The sequence below is a fragment of the Mytilus californianus genome, unplaced genomic scaffold (genome assembly GCF_021869535.1).
Source record: "Mytilus californianus isolate M0D057914Y unplaced genomic scaffold, xbMytCali1.0.p SCAF_11, whole genome shotgun sequence".
NCBI lineage: Eukaryota > Metazoa > Mollusca > Bivalvia > Mytilida > Mytilidae > Mytilus > Mytilus californianus.
Genome location: NW_026262593.1, coordinates 2,042,541 through 2,069,233, shown reverse-complemented (window position 1 = coordinate 2,069,233; position 26,693 = coordinate 2,042,541). Strand labels below are relative to the sequence as shown.

The following is a 26,693-nucleotide window of genomic DNA, read 5'->3' as shown; positions in this document are numbered from 1 at the left end:
GTACTTTGGTATGCTGTGTCATGTGAGATATAAGGTAAGTCAGTAGTGAAGGTACTTTGGTATGCTGTGTCATGTGAGATATAATGTAAGTCAGTAGTGAAGGTACTTTGATATGCTGTGTCATGTGAGATATACTGTAAGTCAGTTAGTGAAGGTACTTTGGTATGCTGTGTCATGTGAGATATAATGTAAGTCAGTAGTGAAGGTACTTTGGTATGCTGTGTCATATAAGATATAATGTAAGTCATTAGTGATGGTACTTTGGTATGCTGTGGCATGTGAGATATAATGTAAGTCTGTTTTGAAGGTACTTTGGTATGCTGTGTCATGTGAGATATAATGTAAGTCAGTAGTGAAGGTATTATCTAAATCTTTAGATTACGCGATGATTATTTGTTGTCCTTGACATTTGATTTACGCATTTCTAACAACAATATACCCTATATGTATAAATTTAAGATGCAATTCAAACCGACAGATACTGAAGTGTTACCGACATACTGGTGAATATTATGATGTGCAATAAATTAAGTTTTATATCTATAGTAATAAATACCCAAATAATAAGTATACCCTATTAATATTCTGGATGATTTCTCTCACAGTACAATGTTACATGTTTTGCTTGTAAGTATTGATAATATTTGAATTCGGAAATACTCTAAATTATTTATTGAAACAGGAAATATGATATTTGTACTGATTCTGAAATAAATGTATCTCCATGACAAAGTTTACTCAAATATAGTCTTTTTTTAAGACTTTCGTTTTTAATGTGAATAACTCGTGCAGGTTTAGATTTACTCTTTTTATCGTTAATGCTCATCTGCGACATATGAGTTTTGAATGTCCTCTTGGTATTTTCCGCGTGTTTCTTTTTAAACGTAAAAAAACAACAAGAGAATAAACTGCCAAAATCAATTGGAAAGGGCTTGAACCATCAGATTGGAACCAAGCACAAAACAATAAGGGAATGAACTGCCAAAATCAATTAGAAAGGGCTTGAACCATCATATTGGAACCAAGCACAAAACATTAAAGGAATAAGCTGCCAAAATCAACTGGAAAGGACTTGAACCATCAGATTGGTTCTAACCAGAAAACAACAAAGGAATAAGCTGCTAAAATTAATTGGAAATGGATTGAACCATCAGATTGGTACTAAGCACAAAACAATAAGGGGATAAACTGCCAAAATCAATTGGAAGGGGCATGAAAGAGAGGCGAAAGATACCAAAGGGACATTCAAACAAAAGTCGAAAATAAAATGACAACGCCATGGCTAAAAAAGAAAAAACCCAACAGACAAACAATAGTACACAAAACAAAACATAGAAAACTAAAGACTGAGCAACATGAACCCCAACAAAAACTAGGGGTGATCTCAGGTGCTCCGGAAGGGTTAGCAGATCCAGCTCCACATGTGGCCAATCAGATTGGTACAAAACCAACTAACAAGCGACATTAGACATGTAGTACCGATCTAAGAGTACTCGTAGTTAATAAAAACTCGTTCAAAGTTGAATTAAACAACTACGGGTTATGTGGAAATAAGTCAAAGGCAGAATGTACATGTCAATTTTTGAGGCGTAAGACCATTAGTGTCTCCTTATTCATTCTTGGACATGCAAACAAACATTTGATTCGTAATAGAAATTGAAAAAAAAAGTTTCGTCATTTATTTAGTAAATTCACAATGAAACCGGTCATTGATATCAAAATAACTGATTTTTTAAAATAGACTTGAAGTTAAGTACATTTGTTGATCACAAACTATACGAACAGTTACGTCATAATATTTCCAATCTCTTTGTTGTACACTGTGTTAATGCATCTTACAAATCAACCATCAACAAACCAATATTTATTTTAGACGTTTCTATACTGACATAAATTCAAATTTATGATTACAAATAGTTTTATACTTTAATGTTTGGACTACACTTTAAATACACGACTTAATTTATTTTCAAACCAAAAATGTAAATGCGTAATAGATAAAATTTCCTTTAATATTCAATACATAATAAAATATATGTCGATTTTCAAGTTAACACAAAACGATTCAAAAATACCTTGTACTTGACGTAAAACCTGTGTTACATGTATAAAGACGAAACGTGGACATGATGTAGAATTTGTTAATAGGTTCACATTTGATATGGCATGCGTTGTCAGATATGATCGACTGCACCTTTATCTGGTTAGTTTTGTCTTTCTATCATAGTTAGTTTTTTTTTCTTTCTATCATAGCTCAGGCTATAAAATTTTAAATGTTGTGTGATTTATAATTATTAAATGGTTATGGAAAAGTCATGCGGAATTGTGTACAACTATATTAGGAAATTTCTTTTAATGTTCTTAAAAAAGTAAGATTAACATTTTATAAATTTAATGCGTACGAAGCGATTTTCTGGATTTACCTAATACAGGAAAAGTCAAAACAAAAACCTCTGAGAGCCAAAGATGTATTATGAGGAGCTATATGACCAAAAGGTCAACATCGTTATCAAGTTGACTTCTTTGGTTCTAGCTCCACTGAAGAGTCTTGTGGAGGGAAAACGCGCCAAGCGTACTAGAATTATTCTATAGGTATCTGTGATTTCTCTAGTTTCATAATTGTAGATTTCACTGTTGTCTGCAGCCTGCGGAAATCCCGTAACAAAAACGGTTGAAGGTATGTAAGTCTCTCAATCAGGTATCAAAAACACTAGAAGGTTTGTAAATGTCTATCAGTTTATTCATATTTATTTTATTTAACTTTTACCGCAAACGTACTTCGTAAAAAATAATCACGAACTTGTCTGATGAAGTTACTCCATAGAAAACGCTTCGTTCGCGAAACAATTGTACTCTCGGAATTGCTTTCTGATTTTCATGTAAGAACTACAATGTTATAAAGTCAGCAGTTTTAACGATTGTGGCTTTTCCAAAAGAGAGGCGAAAGATACCAAAGGGACATTTGTGTATCGCTTATTCACAGAAATGTACCGGAAGTTAATTGAAAGCCCCCCAAACGTAATGATAAATTACAAGGATAAAAACATCGAATAGTACGACAATATACCACACCCAACAACAACGGACTTGATATCCTTAAGTGATAGGATTTGACTTTAAAGTGCACCCCCCTTTTAATCTATCTAAGACCATATTTCATTAAAAAAAAACTAAAATACAAAAACCTACACAAACCAGCTGTCTTCATAATGGCTACTAACTTGAACAAGAATATTAAGGACGGCTAGTATTCATAGATTGGTCAAAGGGGCTGCTACTACAGACAGCTAGCTTAGTAAGCCTCGGTTAATTGTTGAATATTGCCGCTAAAAAAACAGAAACAACACTCCTAACTTATTTAATGCAGTCACCTCGTGAAGTCAATCAAATCGTCAGTATACAATCTGCTTATGAGAGGCCATAGTCAGACAATCGAAAGAAACGATATGTTCAATTATACTAGTTTATCGCACCGCCGGTAAATTATCACGTTGTGATTGGTTTAACGCCGTCACGTGGTGACCCCCTATGGATCCGTAGGGGGTTAGTAAATTTCATAGGGGGTTCATGACGTCATCTATTAATGTTGTTGTGTTTAATTGTTTATTTCTCTACAAAACACAGCGGAAAAAAGTCTCGCGGGCGATAAATTCGTTATACGGTTAATTACTGACCCCCTACGGACCATAGAGGGTGAATAAAATCCATAGGAGATTCGGCCTTCGGCCTCACCCCTATGGATTTTACTAACCCTCTATGGATCCGTAGGGGGTCAGTAGCGAACCATATAACTTATAATATCACGTCGGTAGCCCTTGGTGGTGTGTTACAACTATCCCTGGTTTAAATATATTATGTTTCAGTGTTTTAGTTCTACAAGTTCTTCAGACATACAAACAAACAAACAATGTTACAAAATTAATGCTACACGATAATTGTGAATGAATTGGAGGCAACATAGTTAACTGATGTTTAAATATCATAAGGGACCGGTCAATATTTATTGGGGGGTTGGGACCGGTGCAATTCATATTTCTCCCTTAAAAAATCTATGTCCTACCCTCTGAATATACCAAAAAAAGTTTCTGTCCTATATGAAATATCTACTAAATAAGTATATGTCCTATCTAATCTATGAATAAATCAAACAGACTTTAACTTCATTTTTATCAGATTATCATAGATCACATATAGTAGTCTTTGAATTTGTCTGGAATTTTAACTGATCTCCTCCTTGAAGAAGGCAATTTTAACTGATCTCCTCCTTGAAGAAGGCAAATAAGATTCCTTTTCAATTTCACTTTCACTGCCACTACTACTACTATTACTACTATATTCATCATTAGTATTATTATCATTATTGTCATTATCACTGTCAGAACTGTCATAGGCTCTTATTACAAGGTCATCTTCTTCATCACTTTGGATTTGTTCATTATCTAGAGCTAACATTGTTGCTATGTTTCGTTTAACTGCTTGAGTCTTTTCTGTCTTGTAATGATATACACCTAACTTGTGATGTTCTATGTATTTATCCAAAGTTGCAACTGTTTGCTTTTCAATTAAATTGTTTTCAAACAGTTCATCCCAGTTTATTTCTTCATCTGTCTTTTCAGCTTCACCCTGTCGTTTTTTTTGTGCGGTAAGCATGCTTTTCCCCCACAAAAATAACCACTTATATGGTACATGTATATGAATTTATTTATACAATAATATTTTTATGAATTCCATGTGATATGCAAAAGAAGTTCTTGGTAAGAAGGCATAATGCACAACCCGAAGGAAGAACCAAGAACTATTTTTGCATATCACATGGAACACATAATATTACTGTTATTATTACTCTGAATGTTCATGCGCAGAGATGATCTTGAATTAATATGCGAATTATCCGCCCACACATACATGTATTCATTGTGATTTTATATTTAAACCGCTCATGTTATATTAAAATCGATATAACACCCTGAATGTGGATATAACCCATTTGATATTACGATGGATATTATTTGAATCCTATTTATTCCTTATAAAAATATGTCAAAACAGTAGAACTGCAATTCTAATGGAAGATTCTTACATGAAGAGTAATACTCTACAATAGTTTATGAACAATTTGTATTATCTTTTTTTTTTTAATATATATTTTTTTTCTGTCTTTTGACTTTGTTTTTTTCTTAATTTTCTAGTCAGAATGTTTTATTGTTAAAATAGTTTTCCTTATTTTTAAAGATGTATAATTTATTTAATCCTACCTTTATTTAATGATTTGCGTTTGGTTAATTTGTACCACACTGATGGCAGTATATCATATCACTTATTAAAAGCTCCATCAATGTTCTCTTTTTACATTTGTTTATTGTTGTTTATTTTGTTTTTATTAATTTTATGTTTTTTTTGTTATTATTTATTTTTTATACATGTATATTTTTTCAACCTTTTTAAAATCATTACATTATTGTTCTATAAACATTATATTAATGTCTAGACTTGAAATTGTATTTCCATTGTTGTTACTTGTTTATTCCTCAATTAATCTTGTTTATTTTGTTGTAATTAAATTTGTATAGCCTATTTTCTACATTCATACATATGCCATAAAAATATTGCTGTCCTATCAGTGCTGAAAACTAAAAAAGTAGAAGTCCTATCAAAAATTAAGTAAAAAAAAATGTGTTTTCTTCTGCGTTTTGCACCGGTCCCCCCCCCCCCCCCCCCAATAACTATTGACCGGTCCCTAAATCTATCAAGAATATACAAATCGAGATGAAATTAAGAGCTGCGCCGTGAGCGCATGATATGCCCGTCCCTTTTTCAACGACTAAAGTTACATTACTCCTCAATGTCATATCAGAAATTTCTAATAAAAAACTAAAGGGAGCTTATTTTAATAGATATAAACTATTCACCTTAGTTTCATGAAAACTGCTCAAGCATTTTTGAGTTATTGTCCGAAAACTGAAAAAATCCCCACTATTTTATGAATATAATCCCATAACTCGGAAACGTAAAATCTAAAATTTCTAAAAAAAAAATCGAAAGAGAGCTTACGACAATAGATATAAACAATTCATCAAAGTTTCATGAAAATTGTTTAAAGCGTTTTTTGAGTTATTGACCGACATGTTGACGACGGACGGACAACGGTATACTATAATACGTCCCGTAAACGGGCGTATAAAAAAACTAAAAAAACTGAGAAAATACCATGAACTCCAAAAGGAGGCAGACCGGATGCTTCGACAGGTAAGCGTCTCCAGCTATCCATGCATCACCCGCCATGCATATCCATACTCAGTCATAAAGTCACAAACACAATTTATTTATATTGAATTTTTAAACTGGCTACATTCATTTTTTTTCACTGTTAAGATGCAGATTTTTGGAGAAATCAAGCTCAAGAGGATTTAAATCAACGACTTTCTTATCTATGGAACACAAACGCTGCCAAAAATGTGATAATGTTCTTGGGAGATGGTATGGGAATATCTACTGTTACGGCTGCACGGATTTATAAAGGACAGTTGAATGGACAAACAGGAGAGGAAGCGGAAATGACATTCGAAACATTTCCATACACAGGGTTCATAAAGGTATATCCTCTTATTTTGTGACGTATTAAATATTTGATTTAGGAGATATGGATTTAATTTTTGATGTAATAGAAAGAGGCAAGATTGATAATTGTATCAATGAGTATATGAAACGATGATGGAATCAACGAATAACAACAGTTTTACAGTCTAAGTGCGAGGAAAGCCTTTCTTTTGACATCTCATTTGTTGGCAAAAAATCAAAGATATTCATGTTATGAAAGAACGTTCAAAAGAAAGTCTTGCATCAGCAGACATTATTAGAACAACAGAAGTGTATACGGTCTTTATAAAACAATGGCATTAAATATTTCGGCTTCCCGTGCTTGATTTTATTTGCTTTAAAACTTATGATAATTATGTGTTGATCTTAAAACCAAACGGTATTCTATAATTATCCGAAACCAAATGTTAGAAGGCGTCACTAGTTGAGCAGAAAATGTTGATCATACCACATAACCTTATTTATGCACTCCGTTTTTTTTTCGTGTTGTTCAATCTTAAGTTTTGTATCTTCTACTTGTTTTACATCAGCTTCGTCAATCTCGATCACGTGATCTCAATCAAAAATTTATTCTAAAACCAATGAATTACATGTAAATAAAGGCAATAGTTGTAGTTTACCGATGTTCAAAATTCAAAAGTCAAATCAAGGGCAACAAACAAAAACCGAGAGAATCGCGAAAGGAGCGAGACCTGGTGCACTGACTGGGCAAGTTTCTCCTGCTATGTATGCATCACTAGCCACGCGAATCCACAATCCACGCTCAGTCGAAATTTCACAATCCGGAAAAGGACACATTCGGTAAAATAACAGATCAGACTATGTAAATATTATCGCAAAGAAGGAATGCTTAATTTAGTTTGACGACGTCATTTGTTTACTTCTTTTTTATCAAGAATTTAAGCGTTCCCATAATGCTTTTTAAATGAAATACATGTAACAATGATCCATCGTATTCTTGGTTTGTACAGACGTACAATACAGACCAACAGGTACCAGATTCTGCTGGAACTGCAACAGCATTCCTCTGTGGTGTTAAATCAAAGGCTGGTACAGTAGGAGTAGACGATAAAGTTCAATATTCCAACTGTTCGACAGTTCAAGGAGCGGAAGTGACGTCGATCTTAGACTGGTCTCTGGCTGAGGGAAAATCAGTTGGATTAGTTACTACCACAAGAGTTACCCATGCGACTCCTGCAGCTGCGTATGCCCACGCACCAAGGCGTTCCTGGGAAGGAGATACCCGACTAGATAGTACCCAAAAAGGTTGCACTGATATTGCTTATCAGTTGATAAAAGACAATCCGGATATTCAGGTTTCGTTTTAAATTCCATTGTTTTTAATAGATATTCATTGATCGTTGTTTTTAAAAATAAAATTTATTTGACTTCGTTCCCATGGGTATCAATATCTGTTCCAAGATAAATAGGGAAACAGCAAGAAGATAAACGGTTATCGAAAAAGGTCCGACGGCTCAAGGTGAAATAAATTAGGCGTATTTTATGTCTGACATAAGACAGCCGACGAGGTCTTTTCTAATGTTAATGTATTTGGTCTACACAAATACAACAGAAAACTTATAATGGGCAGCGTGTTGCCTAAGACAATCCTTAAATCGATTCACACGTTCGCGTGTATTGATAATATTCCAACATCATTGGTTGTCTTTGTAAATCATTTGGAAATTCGCCGCATTTAGTAATGATGGCAGATCTTTGATGGTATCTGTTTAATTTATTTACAATTTTTGGTATCGTTGGGTTGCCGCCTCATTGACGTATACCTCAAATCTTTTGCTATTCATCTTTAAATAAATGTTATTCATCTTCATTTTCAAAGTGCAAAAAAATATACATGTCACAAATCATTCACATTAAGAATTACGATTACGTGTATTGTCGTTTCTTCTTCTTTCAATTTTACTTAATACTTTTATCAACCACAACATTATTTTAGGTAATATTGGGTGGTGGAAGGCGCTTCTTTCTATCGGAAAATGAAACAGACCCCGAATTAAACTATACTCACAGCTACCAAAGACGGGATACCAGTCTAGTGCAGGTAAACCATTTTTTTTCTTATTTTTTAAATTTAAATATGATGATACGGTTAGTCATACACTTTGCTGATGTCTCGAAACAACAACATTTTCTTCCAGATATTCGCAACTTTTGAAGTGCGAATACCAATTTTAAGATATACACTCAATCATAATGAACTCACTTATCTAGTTTATAACCGCTAATTTCAGTTTTCCAATGACGAGAACTTTCCATTTTTATGAACAACATCTAGCAAGAAAAGAAGAAGTTTATTTTCCGTTAAGGATGTACTTAGGTCAGGTTTAGGAATTTTTGTCAGATGTGCGATACAGGGTAAAATATTTTGCCCAATAACACCCAATTTTCTTTTCATATAAGACTTTAATAGCTCATAAAAGGTCATTTACTAAAATTTAAGCAGATTCTAGATTTCTTTTTTTTATTTCAGACCCAAATAATACCAATGCAAATATAAGGAAAAAGTCCGAGTCAGCCATTTCCCGCAATTTAAAAAAAAAAAATAATATCTCGAAAAGGAGTTCCATAACTTATCAATATTTTTAGCATATTTTGTTCCTTAACTAATGCTCTTCTGACTTATAGTATCAATTTTTAATTCTAGATTTTTTTAATTTCACCTAAGAACATCCTTAAATGGGCCCACAAGAAACATATATAATGATAATCTATATCTCCAAGTTGATACTGTATTGATGAACTTGCATTTCTAACAGGATAAATTCCACAAGCACTTGTTTCTGAAAAAAATACACTTGTTTATTAATGTATAAAGGTATTATTTCCGGAGACATTTGCCTGTGGTATATTTCCCTTATACAGTGTGCTGCCTACTAGTATTACAAAGACGCTACTGTTTGATAAAAATAAGGAGATGTGGTATAATTGCTAACCAGATAACTTTCCATAAGAGAATTTGCCTGTTATGGACTGGTATTTTTGTATAACCCGTATTCTGCAATAAGTAATCGACATCAAGCAGAGTTCCGGACTGGTACCGTGGACAGTTTTTCGTGAACTTGTAATGCTCGAGGTGTGAAATTATAATGAGGTGTGAACATTGCTCATGTGTTGTAAGCTTCACTGCATGTCATTGTGTCAGTAATAGTTATCTCACGAGGACGCGGTGTGTCAGTGTAAGAACACCCCGACGGCCGGAGGGCGGAGGGTGATCTTACACTGACACACCAAGTCCGAGTGGGATAACTATTTTACATCCCATCTCTTCTAGACTATATAAAATAAATGGAGAATGTGTCCCCATGGACACAGATGATGCCCCCGCTTGCATACAACATTATAAAGGGACATAACTCAAGAACAATAAAAGTGACGCTACCCAAATTTGTACTTGATCTGAGTTTTGTGGTAATAAGTATTGCGTAAAGGTTTCATAATGTTTGGTTGGGGCAAACTTAAGTTACAGAACGGAAACTAAAAATTTTGCATTTTTTTCCATTTATAAAGGGGCATAACTCGAGAATGGTTAAAGTGACCCCACCAAAATTCAAACTTGATCTTAATTTTGTGGTAATAAGCATTGTGTATAAGTTTCATAACATTTGGTTGAGGCAAACGTAAGTTAGAAAACGGAAACTAAAAATTTTTGCAATTTTTCTATATATAAAGGGGCATAACTCTAGAACAGTTAAAGTGACGCCACTAAAATTCAAACTTGATCTGTGTTTTGTAGTAATAAGCATTGTGTATAAGTTTCATAATATTTGGTTGAGGCAAACTTAAGTTAGAGAAAGGAAACTAAAAATTTTGTAATTTTTCCATTTATAAAGGGGCATAACTCTACAACAGTTAGAGTGACGCTACCAAAATTCAAACTTGATCTGTATTTTGTGGTAATAAGTTACGGAGGGGACATAAAAACGTTTACGCTTCATAACATCTAGTTCAGAAATCCATACAATAATTATAATATACTTTATATATTACTATATAGTATATATATGGTGTCTGCTGTTTGGTCGGGTTGTTGTCTCTTTGACATATCCCCCATTTCCATTCTCAATTTTATACCCTTTATGAGCCCCGGATACAACGTTTAAATATGTTAAATTAACAGAGAGTTTGTATTCAGTTGTCCTGGTGTAGGGGTATGAATCGTGGCTTCATATGCTAAAGGTCTTGAGTTGAGTTCGATTCCCCGCTTAGACACTGGAAAATTAGTAGATTTTTCTACATAGTTTTGAAAGTTAGTCTTTATTCCGCTTAAATGTATTTAAGTTTTATTGTGTGTTCATCATTCTCGCCAAAATGTTACAGAACAAAAGAAAGCATGCAGAACAAAGAAACTCAAGGTAGGGTGATCTGGTAGGGGTGATCCGACTCAGATCACCTCTGTTAGAACAAAGGAGTTGGGATGTAAACAGCAATAAATTAAAAGCGCCGTTCTTCTGACCATTTCTCGTGTCTACTGTTTATTTTGTTTTAGTACAAGTGTGGACACAGATGAATGTGGATAGTATGTTTGGATGTTTGACAGTGTTTTATATGACAAAAGGAGTTCTATGTTTTTCCTATATGGTGTTATTAACTGTGTTGCACGATGACAACCAACCTGAGCATGAAGAGTGTTGTTTATTTAATATTTAGATTTTATGTTCAAAAGGGCATGGAAGAGACACTAATTGCATTAATTACCAAATGATTATGATAGAATATTTTCCACATCTTTGATTTTGGATACATTTTGTAGCTAGGAGAGCAACACATAATAGGTTCATTTTTTCATGTGATTTTTTTTTAAATGGGAGATGATATCTGAGAACATGATATCAGGAGGCTGTAATTCAATGGTTGTCGTTTGTCTATGTGTTACATAATATTTGTTTTTTGTTTATTTTGTGTACACAAATAACATAAATGACTATTCGTTATGGGCTTTGCTCATTGTTGAAGGCTGTACGGTGACCCGTAGTTGTTAATTTCTGTGTCATTTTGGTCTGTTGTGGAGAATTGTCTCATTGGCAATCATACCACATCTTTTTTATATGTATTTGCTCACTATTTGTATGGTTCTATTTATATTACTTTGAGGTGGATTGTCAGTATCATTAGTAAAATATTTTGTTAAAATGTCGAAATTGTTTCTCAGATTAGAAGACATTTATTGGTTTTTAGTAATGACAATGCCTGACATGATGCTTGGGGCTAGATGAGCTAGAAAGTAAACTTCTGTGCTGTTTTTTATCAATTCTTTGATAACATCTCCTCCAAAGCTGGCCGAAGCAAAAAAAAGTTTTGACCAATATGAAAATGATATCAACAAAAAAACCTTTGTGAGCATGCTTCAAAGACTCATAACTGCTCCAAAAGTAATCTGATAGAATTTCAAGCATGTCAAGTGGCTAAATATAAAAAAAGTTATAGTATTCAATATGAAAAAGGTATTGCAAAATTATTCTCTTTTCAATTTTTTTTGTTATATGGATACAAATATAAGTGATACCAATACAGTATTTGTTGTGGTATGAAAGTGTAGTAGTTAACATTTACTGTAACAATGTTAATTCACACAAATTAAGAAATAAACAAATGAATGAAAAATGTTGAACATGTACAATGAAATATAGTTTTAGAAATCAATTAGGCCAGATAGGCCTTATAAATGTTTTTATTTTTTTAACATACTGAACATCTGAATGACCATTTACACTCAGGTCAGAGTCATCAGTAGGCAGTACAGATGTATTAAAACAACCTAGCATCATATTGCTAGTAGCGAGTGTAGCATTGTCGGGTAAATTTGTTCTTTTTTTTAAATTTGGTTAATGGACAAAAAATGTTTGGTTCAAATCATAATAAAATGCTTTTATCTCCTTATTACTTACATTGTACATAGAATGGATACTACCCTGACAAATCCTTGTACATGAGAGTTGTCTGTCAAATCTTTATTTCACAAAGAATGAATTGCATAACAATGAACTGAGCTCAAAGCAAAGCACTTTAATAATACACTTAGACAAAGAGCTCAATCCAGTGATATACTTTGTACTACAGGTCCTTCATGAACATCCTATCCACCAAAACTATATCCCACAAACATGCCATACTACATGGTTCGATCAGAAGTCCTGAAAAAGACATGAATTTTATTATCATATTTTAATTATATATACACAGGTTAAAAGTTATATACTCCAACGGCAGTCTTTTCTGCTAAAATGTCATGTGTACAATGTGATATACCATTTTTGGGTCTATATGGGTACTGTCCTTTATATTCATTAGGTCATTTTGACACAGCAAAATATATAGAAAATGTTAACTTTGATCTGGAAATTGAGTTCTTTTTCGCAAAATAAACCCACTAAAACTAAACTTTGAATGCAAAAGACCCCTAAATGGCTAACAGATATTGCTATAAAGAATAGTCCATGATGATTATTGTTATTAAAGAGTTCATGAAATGTACACCGATTCTGTCAGTTGAATGGACTAGAATGAGATAAGTTATATAAACATAAAGGTTTTTTCAACAGTTGTGGTGTAAATTAAATCAGTTTTATTTTATGGTTGACATATTTAAGTATATATGTAGATCATTGGCTTTTCAACACATTGATATTTTACAATATCGATTCAACACATTGATATTTTACAATATCGATTATCTATTTATTGTTATATTCTTGGTATTTTTTACCTTCCTAAAACAGTTTTAACGCAACATGAACGCAAGCTTAATAGGGTGTCCTCACATATTTTGAGGTTGCTGAAAAATTTTGGTTGACATGTATCCTCTTCTCATCGTTTTTCGTGCTATTAAGAATGCATACTGTCTCCACAATTTCCATTGAAAAGGCATGCATAGTACAAATTCATATGACGTACGAAAACATATGATCTGACCATGTACATGTATGTATAGGTTATCAGCTTTTCTACACATATTAGCCAGTAAGCCGCAATTAACCTATTATGGAGAGTGAGCGCAGCTAACGAGCTAAAATGAATCAAATTGTGTCCTCAGTGGGGGATATTTTAAGGGATCTATATGAAGAAAACCTGATCATCTGTTTATCGTTCTATTACTGGCTTTTTCACCTCCCTAACTTGGCCTAAGACAGTTTTTACAGACGAAAGCTTGATAACTACTCCTCACACACATGTATAGATTATTGTAAAATGTTAGCCAGTGAGCAGGCCTGCAATGAACCTTTTTAGCGAGTGAGCCCAGCTAATGAGCTAAAATGAATCAAATTATGTACTCAGTCACAGTTGGTGATATTTTAAGGTATCTACACAAAGAAAACCTGCTTATATAAATCTCAGTGGCGGATCCACAACTTTTCATAAAAGGGGGGTGGCCGCTGACTGACCTAAGGGTTACCCACTCCCGTCATGCTTCCCCAGTGGCAGATCCGAAGGGAGGGTTCCGAGGGTTGTAACCCCCCTTTCTTGGACGATCAATGCATTTGAATGGGGACACATAGTTGGAACACCACCCCCTTTGTCCCGAGTTGGGAACCTCCCTTTTATAAAATGGCTGGATCCGCCCCTGCTTCCCTATAAAATCAACCAAATTTTCCCCACCCCCTGGATCCGTCTATGTAACTGTTTATCGTTCTGCGTAATACTGGCTTTTTCACCTCCCTTACTTGGCCCTAGACAGTTACTTATCTGTTTATCGACAATATCGTTCTGTCACTGGCTTTTTTTTAGACTAGAGACTTCATGTGTACAAACCTGACGTCAAACTCGTATACTATAAAAGAAGAGACAAATAATTTCACATTAAATCCTGTAACATTACATCTAAAGATAATAATCCAAAGTAAATTATATTACGATGTCAATGGACTAAATTCCCGCGCAAATGTCATCACTGGGATAGACCAAAACGAATTTTAGGTTTATGTATCATTCACATTCCGATCAATTTACTCAGTTAAATGAAATATATGTGTTAACGATTTTTATATTGGTTTTGAATTTAGTTAATCTATCAGAAAAAATGATTTATTTCTCGCAGACAGCCCTCAATACTATACACCAACTCGACACTGAAGCTAAAAAACCCTAAAACATAATAGTATATGGAATCGTCCAAACGGATTACCTAATATTGATATAGGTGAAATATGTAGATTCAGAATTGTGTACACAGAAATAAGATCAGAAATAAAGCCCTCTGTAAGGTGAAAACAATAACACAACTGCATAAAATCATTGTTTATTAAATTTGCTTGCATAAGAACCATGAAGTTAAAATTTATAACGATTACGTTTGTCCTGTCAACCCCTTTTCTTCATTGCACCAAGGCTTCCGTTGCTTTACATCGAGCAGCACAGTAGGACAACCGGAAGCGCCTGAGTATTGATTTCGGTGCTCAGTGATACGGTTCACTAGACGACGTTGTCAACACGTAATGGCGGCCATTGTTTGACGTTGGATTTGGCATTCCACGCTGTAAAGATGCATTTATGACATTCTTGGATGCTAAAACTTAATGCCACACAACATAAAAGGTAAAGGATTATTTCAGATATACCGAGTTAATTATTTTCTAATAAGTGGGATCCCAAAAAATGATTTAAACGGCAAAAATAAAGTGTAAAATTATATGAAACATGAAAATTGCAATTCCATTTTTCATCATTTCCTTTTCATATATTGAAATAATGAATACACTATTTACACCAACCACTGGTGAATTATATTCGGATTTCGGATTTCGGTCTTAGGTATCCGTCCTTGTCTCCGGGAATATTATACCCACACAAGTTGTCAACATCCGTTTTCAAACTGTTGAAAGTGTTCTTCACCATCTCCCTGGAAAATATTAACGCTATCACTTCGTGCTCAGATAATACAACATTGTTAACCTCTAACAGCAAATACGGACCAAAATTAATCAAATTTGAAAGCACGGATGATCACGTGTAATGCCGACTGTAAGTGTAAGTTCTCTAAAAAAAAGGGGGGGGGGGCAATTTCTCCCCCAAATACACATGAATTTTGCTGACCGTCTCAAATTCAACTTAAAAGTCCAATATCAAATCAGAGGCGCCCCCCCCCCTTTTGTGGGAAAAATTTGGTTGATTATATAGGGAATCACTGATGCATGACTGGAGCGGGCCCCCTCTTATTAAAATTTCTGGATCCGCCACTGCAAATCATTAGAATGTAAGACATATTCACTTCAACTGTTGGATATTTTATAGCTGGTCTACTATTAATAGATTCGTCCCATTTCATATACACCAAAATTTAATATTTAAAAAAACTTTCATTATTATATTTACATATAATACTAAGGGAAATCAATCACAAGCACTTGTTTCTGTCAATGGGGGGTTCACTATCCATACCCATACGAATCTTTTTATTTTTATGTGGGTGGGTGGGTACAAGGAATTGTATATTTAAATATACAATTCCTTGGTGGGTAGGAGGAATTTAAGGGGACATTATATCCATCTTCTTATTTTACTATTATGGCTTATTAATTTTTTTTCAATCTGTACACAATTATTCTTTCCTTTTTTATTGGACAGAATATTCATGTTCATCCTGTGTCATCACTCTTGTCAGAGCAATGTTTATTTTATGTTCGGTTATTACCATGATTACATGGACATGTACCAGATCCTTCCCATAAAAAAATTATTTAAGATAGCCATCCTCTAAATCATAACTCTGAAATTATAAAAGAAATTTACACATTGAAATTAACCAATCACCCACCCATTTGAAAAGCTTGTACACATGCTGCTTTGCATTACATGAATCCCCATAAACTAATAATTTACAATTTCTTTATACATGTTATATCTGACATGTTATATTCTTCCAATGATTATATACACAATCTAATTAGAAATGATAATCCATTAACAATATTACTTTCTCAAACTTCATTAATATTGTCAAATTCAAGGTGTCAATTTAGGACAATACAGTCATGACAGTAGTGGTTCCAGGATTTAAATTAAAATGAAACTGGGTTGTGAGTGCCCCCAAAATGTATAAAATTTCAGCTTGCATTGTATAATAGACATGTTATGATCTTATGATGTTTATGCAAACTATTAAATATAAAAATGTTATCAAAAGGTTTGGTATAACATAAATTTGCTCCTTGTTAAACCTAAAAATTATTTTTCAAGACTTTTGAAATGTTTTCTTTGTCTGAAACTTTTATGTACATGTATTGAGCAAAAAATACTGGGGGCATAATTATCTATAATACTTAATGAATACATGTACATGTATTTTCTTGGTAATTTATTTTGCAAATTTGTATACATGTGTTGATAATAACAATGCAAAGTTTAATTTTGCTTTGAATAATTTAGTAAATGAACATTAATAGTAATTGTATGTAAATTTGCTTTATATTTACAGGATGGAGAAAGATGTTCACTATGGATCAAAAATTCAAAACAGAGGACCTTTTTATTCAAACAAAAATACTTGTACATGTATGATATTCTGTACATACAACAAGAAAACAGTAATCAAATGGAATGTCCAGTGATGTTGAAAGCAAAATTATTTTTGTTAACAGTAAACAATAGGACTACAATATATTAAGGGTAAGTAATCCAAAATTGTCTGTTTTAATAGGGTTACAAAAGTGGGTTATTGACAATGTGCTATGCCAATTTCAATCCCCCAAATATGAAACAAAAACATAATATACATGGTATTTAAACTGTTTTCATAAGGAAACAGACTGAAAATATTCTGCATTTAACAGTCAGACATGAAAGTTGCCAATGTAATAAATTGGGACTGGAACTTCAAATTTATAGGATATAGGCCAAGGAATCATTCAGACTTTAAGGTCAAATGGTATACTTTTAAAAGTTTAAAGATTTTATTCTATTATCTATGCTGTATAAATGTCAATACTGTTTCATTTGGATTTAAAACCTAATTTCAAGAATGAAGGGTACAGTAATTTAAAATTAATTTAAATGATTAAAAACAATACAAGGGCAGTAACTCTTCCAAGATGTGCATTATATCCTAATGAAGTGTTTTATTGAATTTGTCCATTTTTTTCAAATAAGAGAATGACTTAACATGCTTAAGCAGACTGTATTGGGGTCATAGATGGACTTAACAATGAAATACAACATATTATAATTATCATTCTTCATTACATTTTCATTGAATTAACAAACTTAATTTAATAACAAAATATTTTCTTTTTTCAGTACACAACACATCGTGTCAGAAGAATAATTTTACTGGAGGATAAAAAAATTTAATACCTGGAATCAGCAATTTACAAAATGTATATGAAATTTATTAAGAGAGATATATTCATGTACAGAATGGTAACCCCACCAAATAACTCGGGTGGTTCAAGTGATTATTAGCAGACATTTTTGTTGAACTAATGCAGGATTAAATAAATGAAGCTTTAGCAGACTATGGGCTCCAAAGTGTAGTAAAAAGAGGATTTTTAAATATGACAGACTCATAAACATTAAAATGTGCATAAGTGAAATGTTACAATATTTAGTAAAAAAATCAGATTATTGACTCAGTTGTTTTCATGAAATTTTTTATCAAAGCAATATCACTGTTATATAATTAATAAGATTCCATATGTTTTATTTTACCGCTATACTTTTGACAACCGAATATATCTTCCCTCAGCTCTGGCCTCAAGTGTACCCCTTTTATTTTGTATAAGTGTAATTTACAGAAAGCTCACTTTGCTTTTGGCGAATTCAAGTTTTGCCTTTCTAGAATTATTGGACTTTATTCATGGAAAATTATACATTTGCCCATATGTTGTAGAAGAACTCAATTTTGCTTTAATACTTTTTCAAGAAATTGTATCACAAGGCTAGATTTGATCAAATAATCTCACTTTTGAATATTTATCACATATCACATACTTAAATAATCTAGTATGCTAAGATTGATTTCCTTCACTTTTGCCCTGTTGTTGAGATTGAGTGAAATAATTTAATTATTTTATCCCTATCAATTTGGGGTTGCCTGGGGATCTGTGACCCATTGGGACCGGCATTTAACACTGCATAACTATATCCTATCACAAGTTATGATACAGCCAACCATATAACATAACTCCTGCCACTGAAAGGAGAAAAGAGGTGCACAACATACAAACAAATATTTCATATGGCTAGCTTCATTGTATCCTTTGAATATTTCATTGATTTTTTGTCAGTAGTTATTTATTAAAGGTATTACAGTTCCCTTTCAGTTTGCCTGCTTAAGACTTGATTACAGTTCCAATATAAAAATAAGAAGTTGGGGTATGATTGCCAATGAGACAACTCTCCACCAGATACCTTATGACGAAAAGGTTAATAAATATATGTATAGGTCTCTGACAGCCTTCATCAATGAGCAGAACCAATAACGCATAGTAAGCTACATGTATAAAAGGTCCCTAAATAACATGACACAATAGAGGCTGAAAATGAATATTCTGCATCAGTGAGTATGCAAAAGTGAAAATATACATGTATTTAGAAAGAAATGCATGTGTACCAATGGATGCAAATAAAAAGTCAATCCAGAAAAAAAATCCTACTACCTCACACATTATGGCTTATGCAGTTTATTCACTAAATTGTCAACAAACTTTTACATACTTCAACTAATTTACATTAAACCTGGGAACAGTATATAGCTGTCAATATATGTTCGTGATTAAACAAGACAAAATAAAAGAAAAGAACAGGGCGAAAGGACCCAGAGCGAACAAGTACTAGTGCGAACAGACCAGGATTCCCTTCCCACCACCTACCTAGAATAGCAAATGGTCCTCCCCATATGCATAGATATATTAATACTAGTCTAATATAGTCATTATACATGTACATGTTATACCAATGCCCTGAGAAACTGCACATTGAATTTTTAAAAAGTAAAGTCATGAAGAGTTTAAACCAACACTGCAAACCAGAAATTAAGAATCAATAAAATGACACATGCCTTTGACAAAATTACCCCCCCCCCCCCTTTTTCAAAAAAGAAACAAAACAAAACACATAACGATAACTGTATTAACTTAAGGAAACTTATGAAAAAAACCGACAGCTTTTCTATGGCCTATTCAGATTAGATGTTCATTAAAAACTCATCGGCCGGTAACATACTAACAATATTCACGAAATAAATATGGATTGATCAACGAAGTACGATATCAACAAATCAATCCCATGGCCATGATGATGTAGGCCTAAAACTGTTTATTTACAAAGCAAGGGCTGTTTTTAGTATAACGTTAATATGAATTCAACATATCGCATGACTTCCTTGGCATTCAGATTATGAGATAAACAAAATTGCTACAAAGAAGTAAAGAATCCAACTTTTAATGACATTTACGTTGACATTTCTGGCGCCGGAAATTGACAACGTTGGTCTATATATATATACTGACACAACATCGGTTGAGGTCGATTCCGGCAATTCTGCTTCTAAAAATCTCTAGCAGTTAGAATTTATTGATGTCTTAAAATATATTTGTTATGTTTCAATAAATTTTAGTGGATAATTATTTTTGAGAGAAGAAAAGCTATCGTGTACTTCAGAAATAAGGTTTAGGGAGGACCACGCCCCCATAGTGGGGAACATACAAAATAAAGATGACCGTTCTCCATTTCTACTCGATAGAAGTGCCTAATTTTTTCATAACATTTACATTATGTACCAAAGATAATTATATGAAAGTATAAAAAAAATCGAGGCGGAGATTTTTTAGAAACGGCTAATAATTATAGCAGACCAATTGACGTAATAGATAAAAAGACGAAAATGGCGCCTTCTTCAATTTCGAAAAAAATCTATTATTTTACAATTTATTGACACATATTGTTATTTTTAAAGGGGTTTAATATCTATTGATTCACTTTTCCATGAGAATTGAATGAATATTTACTTTAAAAACAGAAACTCTTCCAATTTCTAAATCTACCGACCATGCAAGGAAAAACCTATAAAAAATTGCGACCCCTACATTAAATGGGAACAAATTTTTGCCCTGGCTTGAACACTCACGTTCTTTACGAATTTCGATGCCAAAAACTAGCGAGAATATGATGTAGAAATTTTTTAAAAATCGAAGGATAGGTATTTTTTTGTTCCCATTTTTAATATTGGCATTTTATCCTACAGTGTAGAAAATCAATATCCGAAATTCTATGTTCAGATATAAAAAAACGAGATTTCCGTTTATTTTAATGTTCAAAAAAGAAAATAATATGTAAATTCATATATTTTTCTCATATAGATTTGCTTACAATCAACAATATTTATCGTCGGTACTTTGCCGCAAACGAACGAAAAAAAATTACAAAAGCGCGCCATTTTTCAGTTGACGTCGGCCGACGCAAAATAGTCCAATTTTCGGCGTAGGACTACTGAGCGCCGCCGAATCACATTTTGGCCAAAAAGGCACATCCGGTTGTCCTACTGGCAATTCAACCAATCGGGGAATGTTAAGTTGGGACATACCTCTATTTTTGGAAGCGTGATCTTTACATCGAGGCTTGCGTTGCTTTACACCGAGGCCACAGTAGTTCGACCAATCGGGGAATGTTTATTTGGGGTATGTGACCTATTGAACTGCAGGTTTTATAATATTTCAATCGAAATTGTAGAAAAATGAATTGTTGTTAGTACATACAACACAGAAAATGATGAATACTTTTAGTAAAAGATAATTTGGATCCGGGTTCTGTGTATTCACATCATTTGTACAACTCTCCTTACTGATGCCATTTTTTGGAATTTCTGTGACCTAAATGGTTCGCGAAAATTAATATTTTAGTATATATATAGTAATAATAATCGTCATGCTGTGTATAATACTGAGATTCATCAAAAATAAAAACGGTTCATTATGTAAAGGATGTAAAAAGAACTTTTTTGTGAGGTGGGATGTGGAGGTAAACATAAAGGTAGTGCTACTAAAATTACTCCATGTACGAAAATCATGCTAGTTAAAGCACCAAACTCCAAAAAAGGTCATCTATAATCATTGTCTGTTAGGTTCGTTTGAATAAGATTATCATTTGCCTGATATCAGAAAGTAAAAAATTACATGATACATGTATTAAAAATATATGGCTAAAGTAACCTTATTTAGAGGCAACAACTGTCGCTCATCCTTGGGGAATCACAATCTAGGAGACAGACTTGTTTTGGCTATCGACACAGCGATTAGAAATGCGTTGACTTTGTTAAGTTCTTACATAAGTAATTTTATTTAGTCGAGATACATAACTATGTCATTTTCAGGAATGGATACAAGATAAACAAAACAGAAATAAGACCCATGCATACGCTTGGAGAAAAGAGGAATTTGATGCTATTAACCCAGATAATACAGACTTTGTCTTGGGTATGTTTCATTATATCAATTATGGTTGTTTTGAAGGTATTTTGTGATGTGTATAAACTCTGCATTTGACTCACAAAAAGATGTTGACTCCTTTGCGTCTTTTTGTTACTGTTGTCGTAGTATTGCTGTCTCATTGCCACTATTGATATCATTTATTGCTCGTGTTTATGTTTGTTTTCGTTTTCTATTTTCCCATTGTTGTATCAGACAGCTATCCTTCAAAGATGTAAACAGCTATAGTATAACAACAAGGAAATTTTTTATAATAGCCAATCAGACAACTGGAAACGAGTTTATTATAGTTCTCAGCCTTTTCTGATCGGATCTAAATTATGAATAAAAGTTGACGTGGGCTCCGTCAATAAGACAACAGCTCAATGCAGAAAATACCAAAATTCATCTAGAGGACACCAAGCAACCTTCAACAATAGACAAGTGAATATATAATACGTCCTGGATCCACGTATATTTTTTTCATTGGCAATATATAACACTTGTGCATTTATCACAATCGTCAGAATACATAAAGGCATTAATTGGAATTCACGGTCACTCCTTATCATTATAGGTAAACATGCATCTAATCGTTTTGATAAAGTAGACATTTTTTTTCTTTTTTTTGATTTGTTTTTATATATTCTATTATTAATTATCTTTATTTTTTCCCCAACAAACCAAATTACATTGGTATACACACAATAACTATTACATAATATATATGTACAGACATACAAAAGTTGTACGAAAATAATCTTATCTTACAAGATAAGATTATTAATTCGACAATGACAATTTCACAATAAAATTTATACCATAAATATAAATATTTTGCATATATTAGTTGTATAGGTCTATAGAATCGTCCAATTTGATATTATATTTGCATGTATAGGTCTGCTTGAATTGTCCTATTTGATATTATATTTGTATAGGCGTGTTTGAATTATCCCAAATGGAGTATAATCTTGTTTCGTTGATATTATATTTGTATAAGCGTGTTTGAATTATCCAATATGGAGTATAATAGGTCTGTTTGAATCGTCTCATATGATATGATATTTGTATAGGTCTGTTTGAATCGTCTCATATGATTTTATATTTGTATAGGTCTGTTTGAATCGTCTCATTTATCATGTGTGTAAAGGTCTGTTTGAATCGTCTCACATGATATTATATTTATATAGGTCTGTTTGAACCTATACATTTCTAGGAATATGATTGGTTAAAAGCAACCGCGTGGAGACCGTGTATATTTCATATGGGGTTAGTAGGCGGGGCTTATTTCAATACACGGTTAGTAATGGTGTTACGTCCCTTTATAAAAACAACACGGTGTTGAGGAAAAATCTAAAAGGTTTCAACAGACGAAGAAATTGATGATGAACGATTGAAACAAATTCATAAAACAAATTTAAAGCTAACAAGTTTTTACTGTTGGCATTTGTTTTTGTATAGACCAATTGAAGTAGGATATTAATACTAAGTATTGAAGACTTGATCACTTTGATAGGCCACTAGTCTTAACACCACATGTTAAGATAGTCGGTAAGATAAATTCGTTACACAGTGTGCCAGTGACCTAATACGATATATATGGGGTCAGTAAATTCCATATGGGGATTCGCTCGAATCCCCATATGGAATTTACTGACCCCATATATATCGTATTAGGTCACTAGCATACCATGTAACTAATAATATTTGTATAGGTCTGTTTGAATCGTCCCATATGCAATATGAGCATGAACGAGATACAACATCAAATGGAGAACCATCTTTACAAGACATGACAATAAAAGCTCTAGAGATTCTAAGGAGAAACACAAATGGATATTTTCTACTAGTTGAAGGTATTTTGTAAAGACTTATGATAATTTTACCCTGTATTTACTAGTATTTCCTTTCAAAGACTATCGGAATTTGGTGAATTCTAATGAAATTTTAATATCTAAAAAATATGCTGTTAATTATTAGTATTTTACAACGTTTTACAACTACTGTGTGGAAAGTTAAAATAAAAAAGACAATTAAAAATTAAAAACGGAACAAACTGAGTACAATTTTCATAACATTTAACAAACCGTACATATGTTTTTTATAATTTTGTATTATAATTTTTTAAACCAAAACGGATATATATATACAATGTTTTTAATTGAAAGATAACTTCGATAGAAATTTTGTTTTATCTTAAATATTCAATTTCTTCCTCTGCATTTTAAATATAACTCTATAAATCTTAGTTTTTTATCCAGCTTTATACATTCACAATTAAATTCAATGTTCTGAAATATATGTTATAATATATTCAGAATATAAACCAGTTAGACTGTTTATAATCAGTAATTACTTATTTTTCAAATTATAGCTATCCATTAAATAAAAACAGGGTCATATTTCTTTATGCAGGTAAACGAAGATACAACACATTACGTAACAAGAATAGTTTTAATATTCAAGGACGATATCAGTGCGCCTGCATTGTAATGTTCAAATATATTTGGCTGATTTGTTTAAAGCACTTTTATGTATTATGCACTCAAACCTTTTAACTTTTAGTCACGTGCATACCCGAAGAATGTTTTGCAAGAAACACGTGTTTAAGTACGAAAATCATATGATTTGTTTGTTTATAGGTGGGCGAATAGACCATGGTCATCACGGTACATATGGTCGGCGGGCTTTGGAAGAAACTGTAATGTTTGATAAAGCTGTTTCGTCGGCTATTGATATGACGTCAGAAAGGGACACATTGATAGTGGTGACTGCTGACCATTCACATGTATTTGCTATGGGAGGTTATCCAACAAGAGGAAATGATATACTTGGTATAATATCACTTCGATAAAGTGTACCTCCATTCGATTAGAGTTATCCCTCTTTGCTTTATGGCCGTGAAAAACAAAAGTGATAGGTTTTTTTTCATAACTCCACTCCAAATGAGGTGATACACTGGTTTACCTGTGTCCGTCTTGTCTTGTATCAACTAATCATTACACATTCCTGTCTCATTTTCTTAGCAACTATAAGTATACTTCTTCTGTATGATGATTTTTAACGTTTTGGAGTTTTTTTTAATAAATATTTGTCTATTTTATGTCAAAGTTTTGAATTGTTTTGTATTACCTTGTTCAATTGTTGTTGATTACAATCCTATATTGAATTCTAAAGCAATAAGTTAATTCTTTATAATTTTTAATTAATATTTCCTTATGGTATGTAATGAACAGATTTTTTTTAATGATTTACCGTAATTATAAGGAATTTAGACGGTAATATTACCGTAATTGGAAGGAACTTAGCCGGTATTATTTACCGTAATTATAAGGAACTTAGTCGTAGTTGTTAAGATTCAATGTATATTTTAAGGTTTGGTGGAAAACGACATAGCAGATGATGGAATGCCATATACATCTCTTGTGTATGGAAATGGAAGGGTTCAAAGGGAAAATCTCACAGGAGTGAATACAAGTAAGTTCATTAAGACAAAGTGATTTGGTTACATTTGGTGAAATAAACGTATATAAAAAAGGGAGATATCAAACAATGAGGATTTTGAGAAGAAACGTAAGGGATAATTGTTTAAATTCACTTAGTTTGATTTACTCTTTAAACAAGTCAATCAGAAGATTCTTGAGTTTTTCCTTAATGTAAAGCACAAAACGGTTGACGGGAGAGTCTTGAAAAGTAGTCAATGGTAAAGATCTTCAGATTGCTTGCCAGCAATCTTATCCCCAAAACTCTACCTTCTCACTACAATTTTGATACATAGCCTAGCACTGGCTTGAATGGATGTCTTTGCTTTAGATCGAACACGCTACATCCGTGCACCGCAGAACATAGCTGCAGGGCAATATCAACAAATTGTTAATTATATCTGGCAAAGAAATCTAACAATACTGTCATAAATTGCCCGACATTCTAATGGTAAAATACAAAACAAATGCAGACATACCGAGGTGTATCTGACGAAATGATAGGATGATAAAGGTGAGGTTTTCAAAATAACGGCATTGTGTAAGATTCAATATATGTTTGTAACCATTCGACAATAGTTTAATGAAAATAAATATTTTCCATAATATGCCACAAGGAATCTTTCCTATAATATTAATATATATTAAACCTCGTTTTGGTAAAAGGAATGTTGAACCTTTCCCAAAATCAAGAGTTCTATATCTTAACTGTATCCTTCGGGAAGCCAGCTGAGATTTTTAAAATCTTTAGCCCTTTCATTTAAACAGAAATAGAAATAGTTGTTGAATTTAATGACACGAGTCCTTCTTTCATATAGATAAACATATTTTATCTTTGAATGAAAATTATGGAAAGAAATTGACACTCGTTAGTAGTTTTTATAGTTAGACACTGTTTTCCAAATAATTATTATTATTAATTTCAGGAGATTTCAACTACAGACAGACGAGTGCTGTGTACATGTCTTCAGAAACCCATGCAGGGGAGGACATTCCTGTTTATGCCAGAGGTCCAATGTCTCACTTGTTAACTGGAACACACGAACAGAATTACATTCCTCATGTTATGGCATATGCTGCCTGTGTGGGACGCAATAAAAACCACTGTAAACGGACTTTAACATCGGATTCGCTAAATCTGAAGCATAGCATTACACTATTGTTTTCTCTTTATATACTTAAAATATCGATTGTTTAA

At 32.8% G+C, this 26,693-nt stretch overlaps 1 protein-coding gene and 1 long non-coding RNA gene across 2 annotated transcripts; both read left to right on the top strand.

The window, feature by feature from the left end:
* Positions 1–594: 594 nt before the first annotated feature.
* On the top strand, positions 595–26,693 carry LOC127720748 (alkaline phosphatase-like). Its single transcript, XM_052227503.1, has 10 exons — positions 595–627; positions 2,626–2,677; positions 6,373–6,593; positions 7,569–7,913; positions 8,555–8,659; positions 21,917–22,019; positions 23,729–23,869; positions 24,656–24,847; positions 25,389–25,490; positions 26,422–26,693. The coding sequence occupies exons 1-10, from the start codon at positions 610–612 to the stop codon at positions 26,691–26,693; spliced, it is 1,551 nt and encodes a 516-aa protein (XP_052083463.1). The 5' UTR covers positions 595–609.
* On the top strand, positions 15,471–17,974 carry LOC127719362 (uncharacterized). Its single transcript, XR_007990234.1, has 3 exons — positions 15,471–15,573; positions 17,027–17,217; positions 17,845–17,974. It is a non-coding gene; the product is annotated as an uncharacterized LOC127719362 (long non-coding RNA).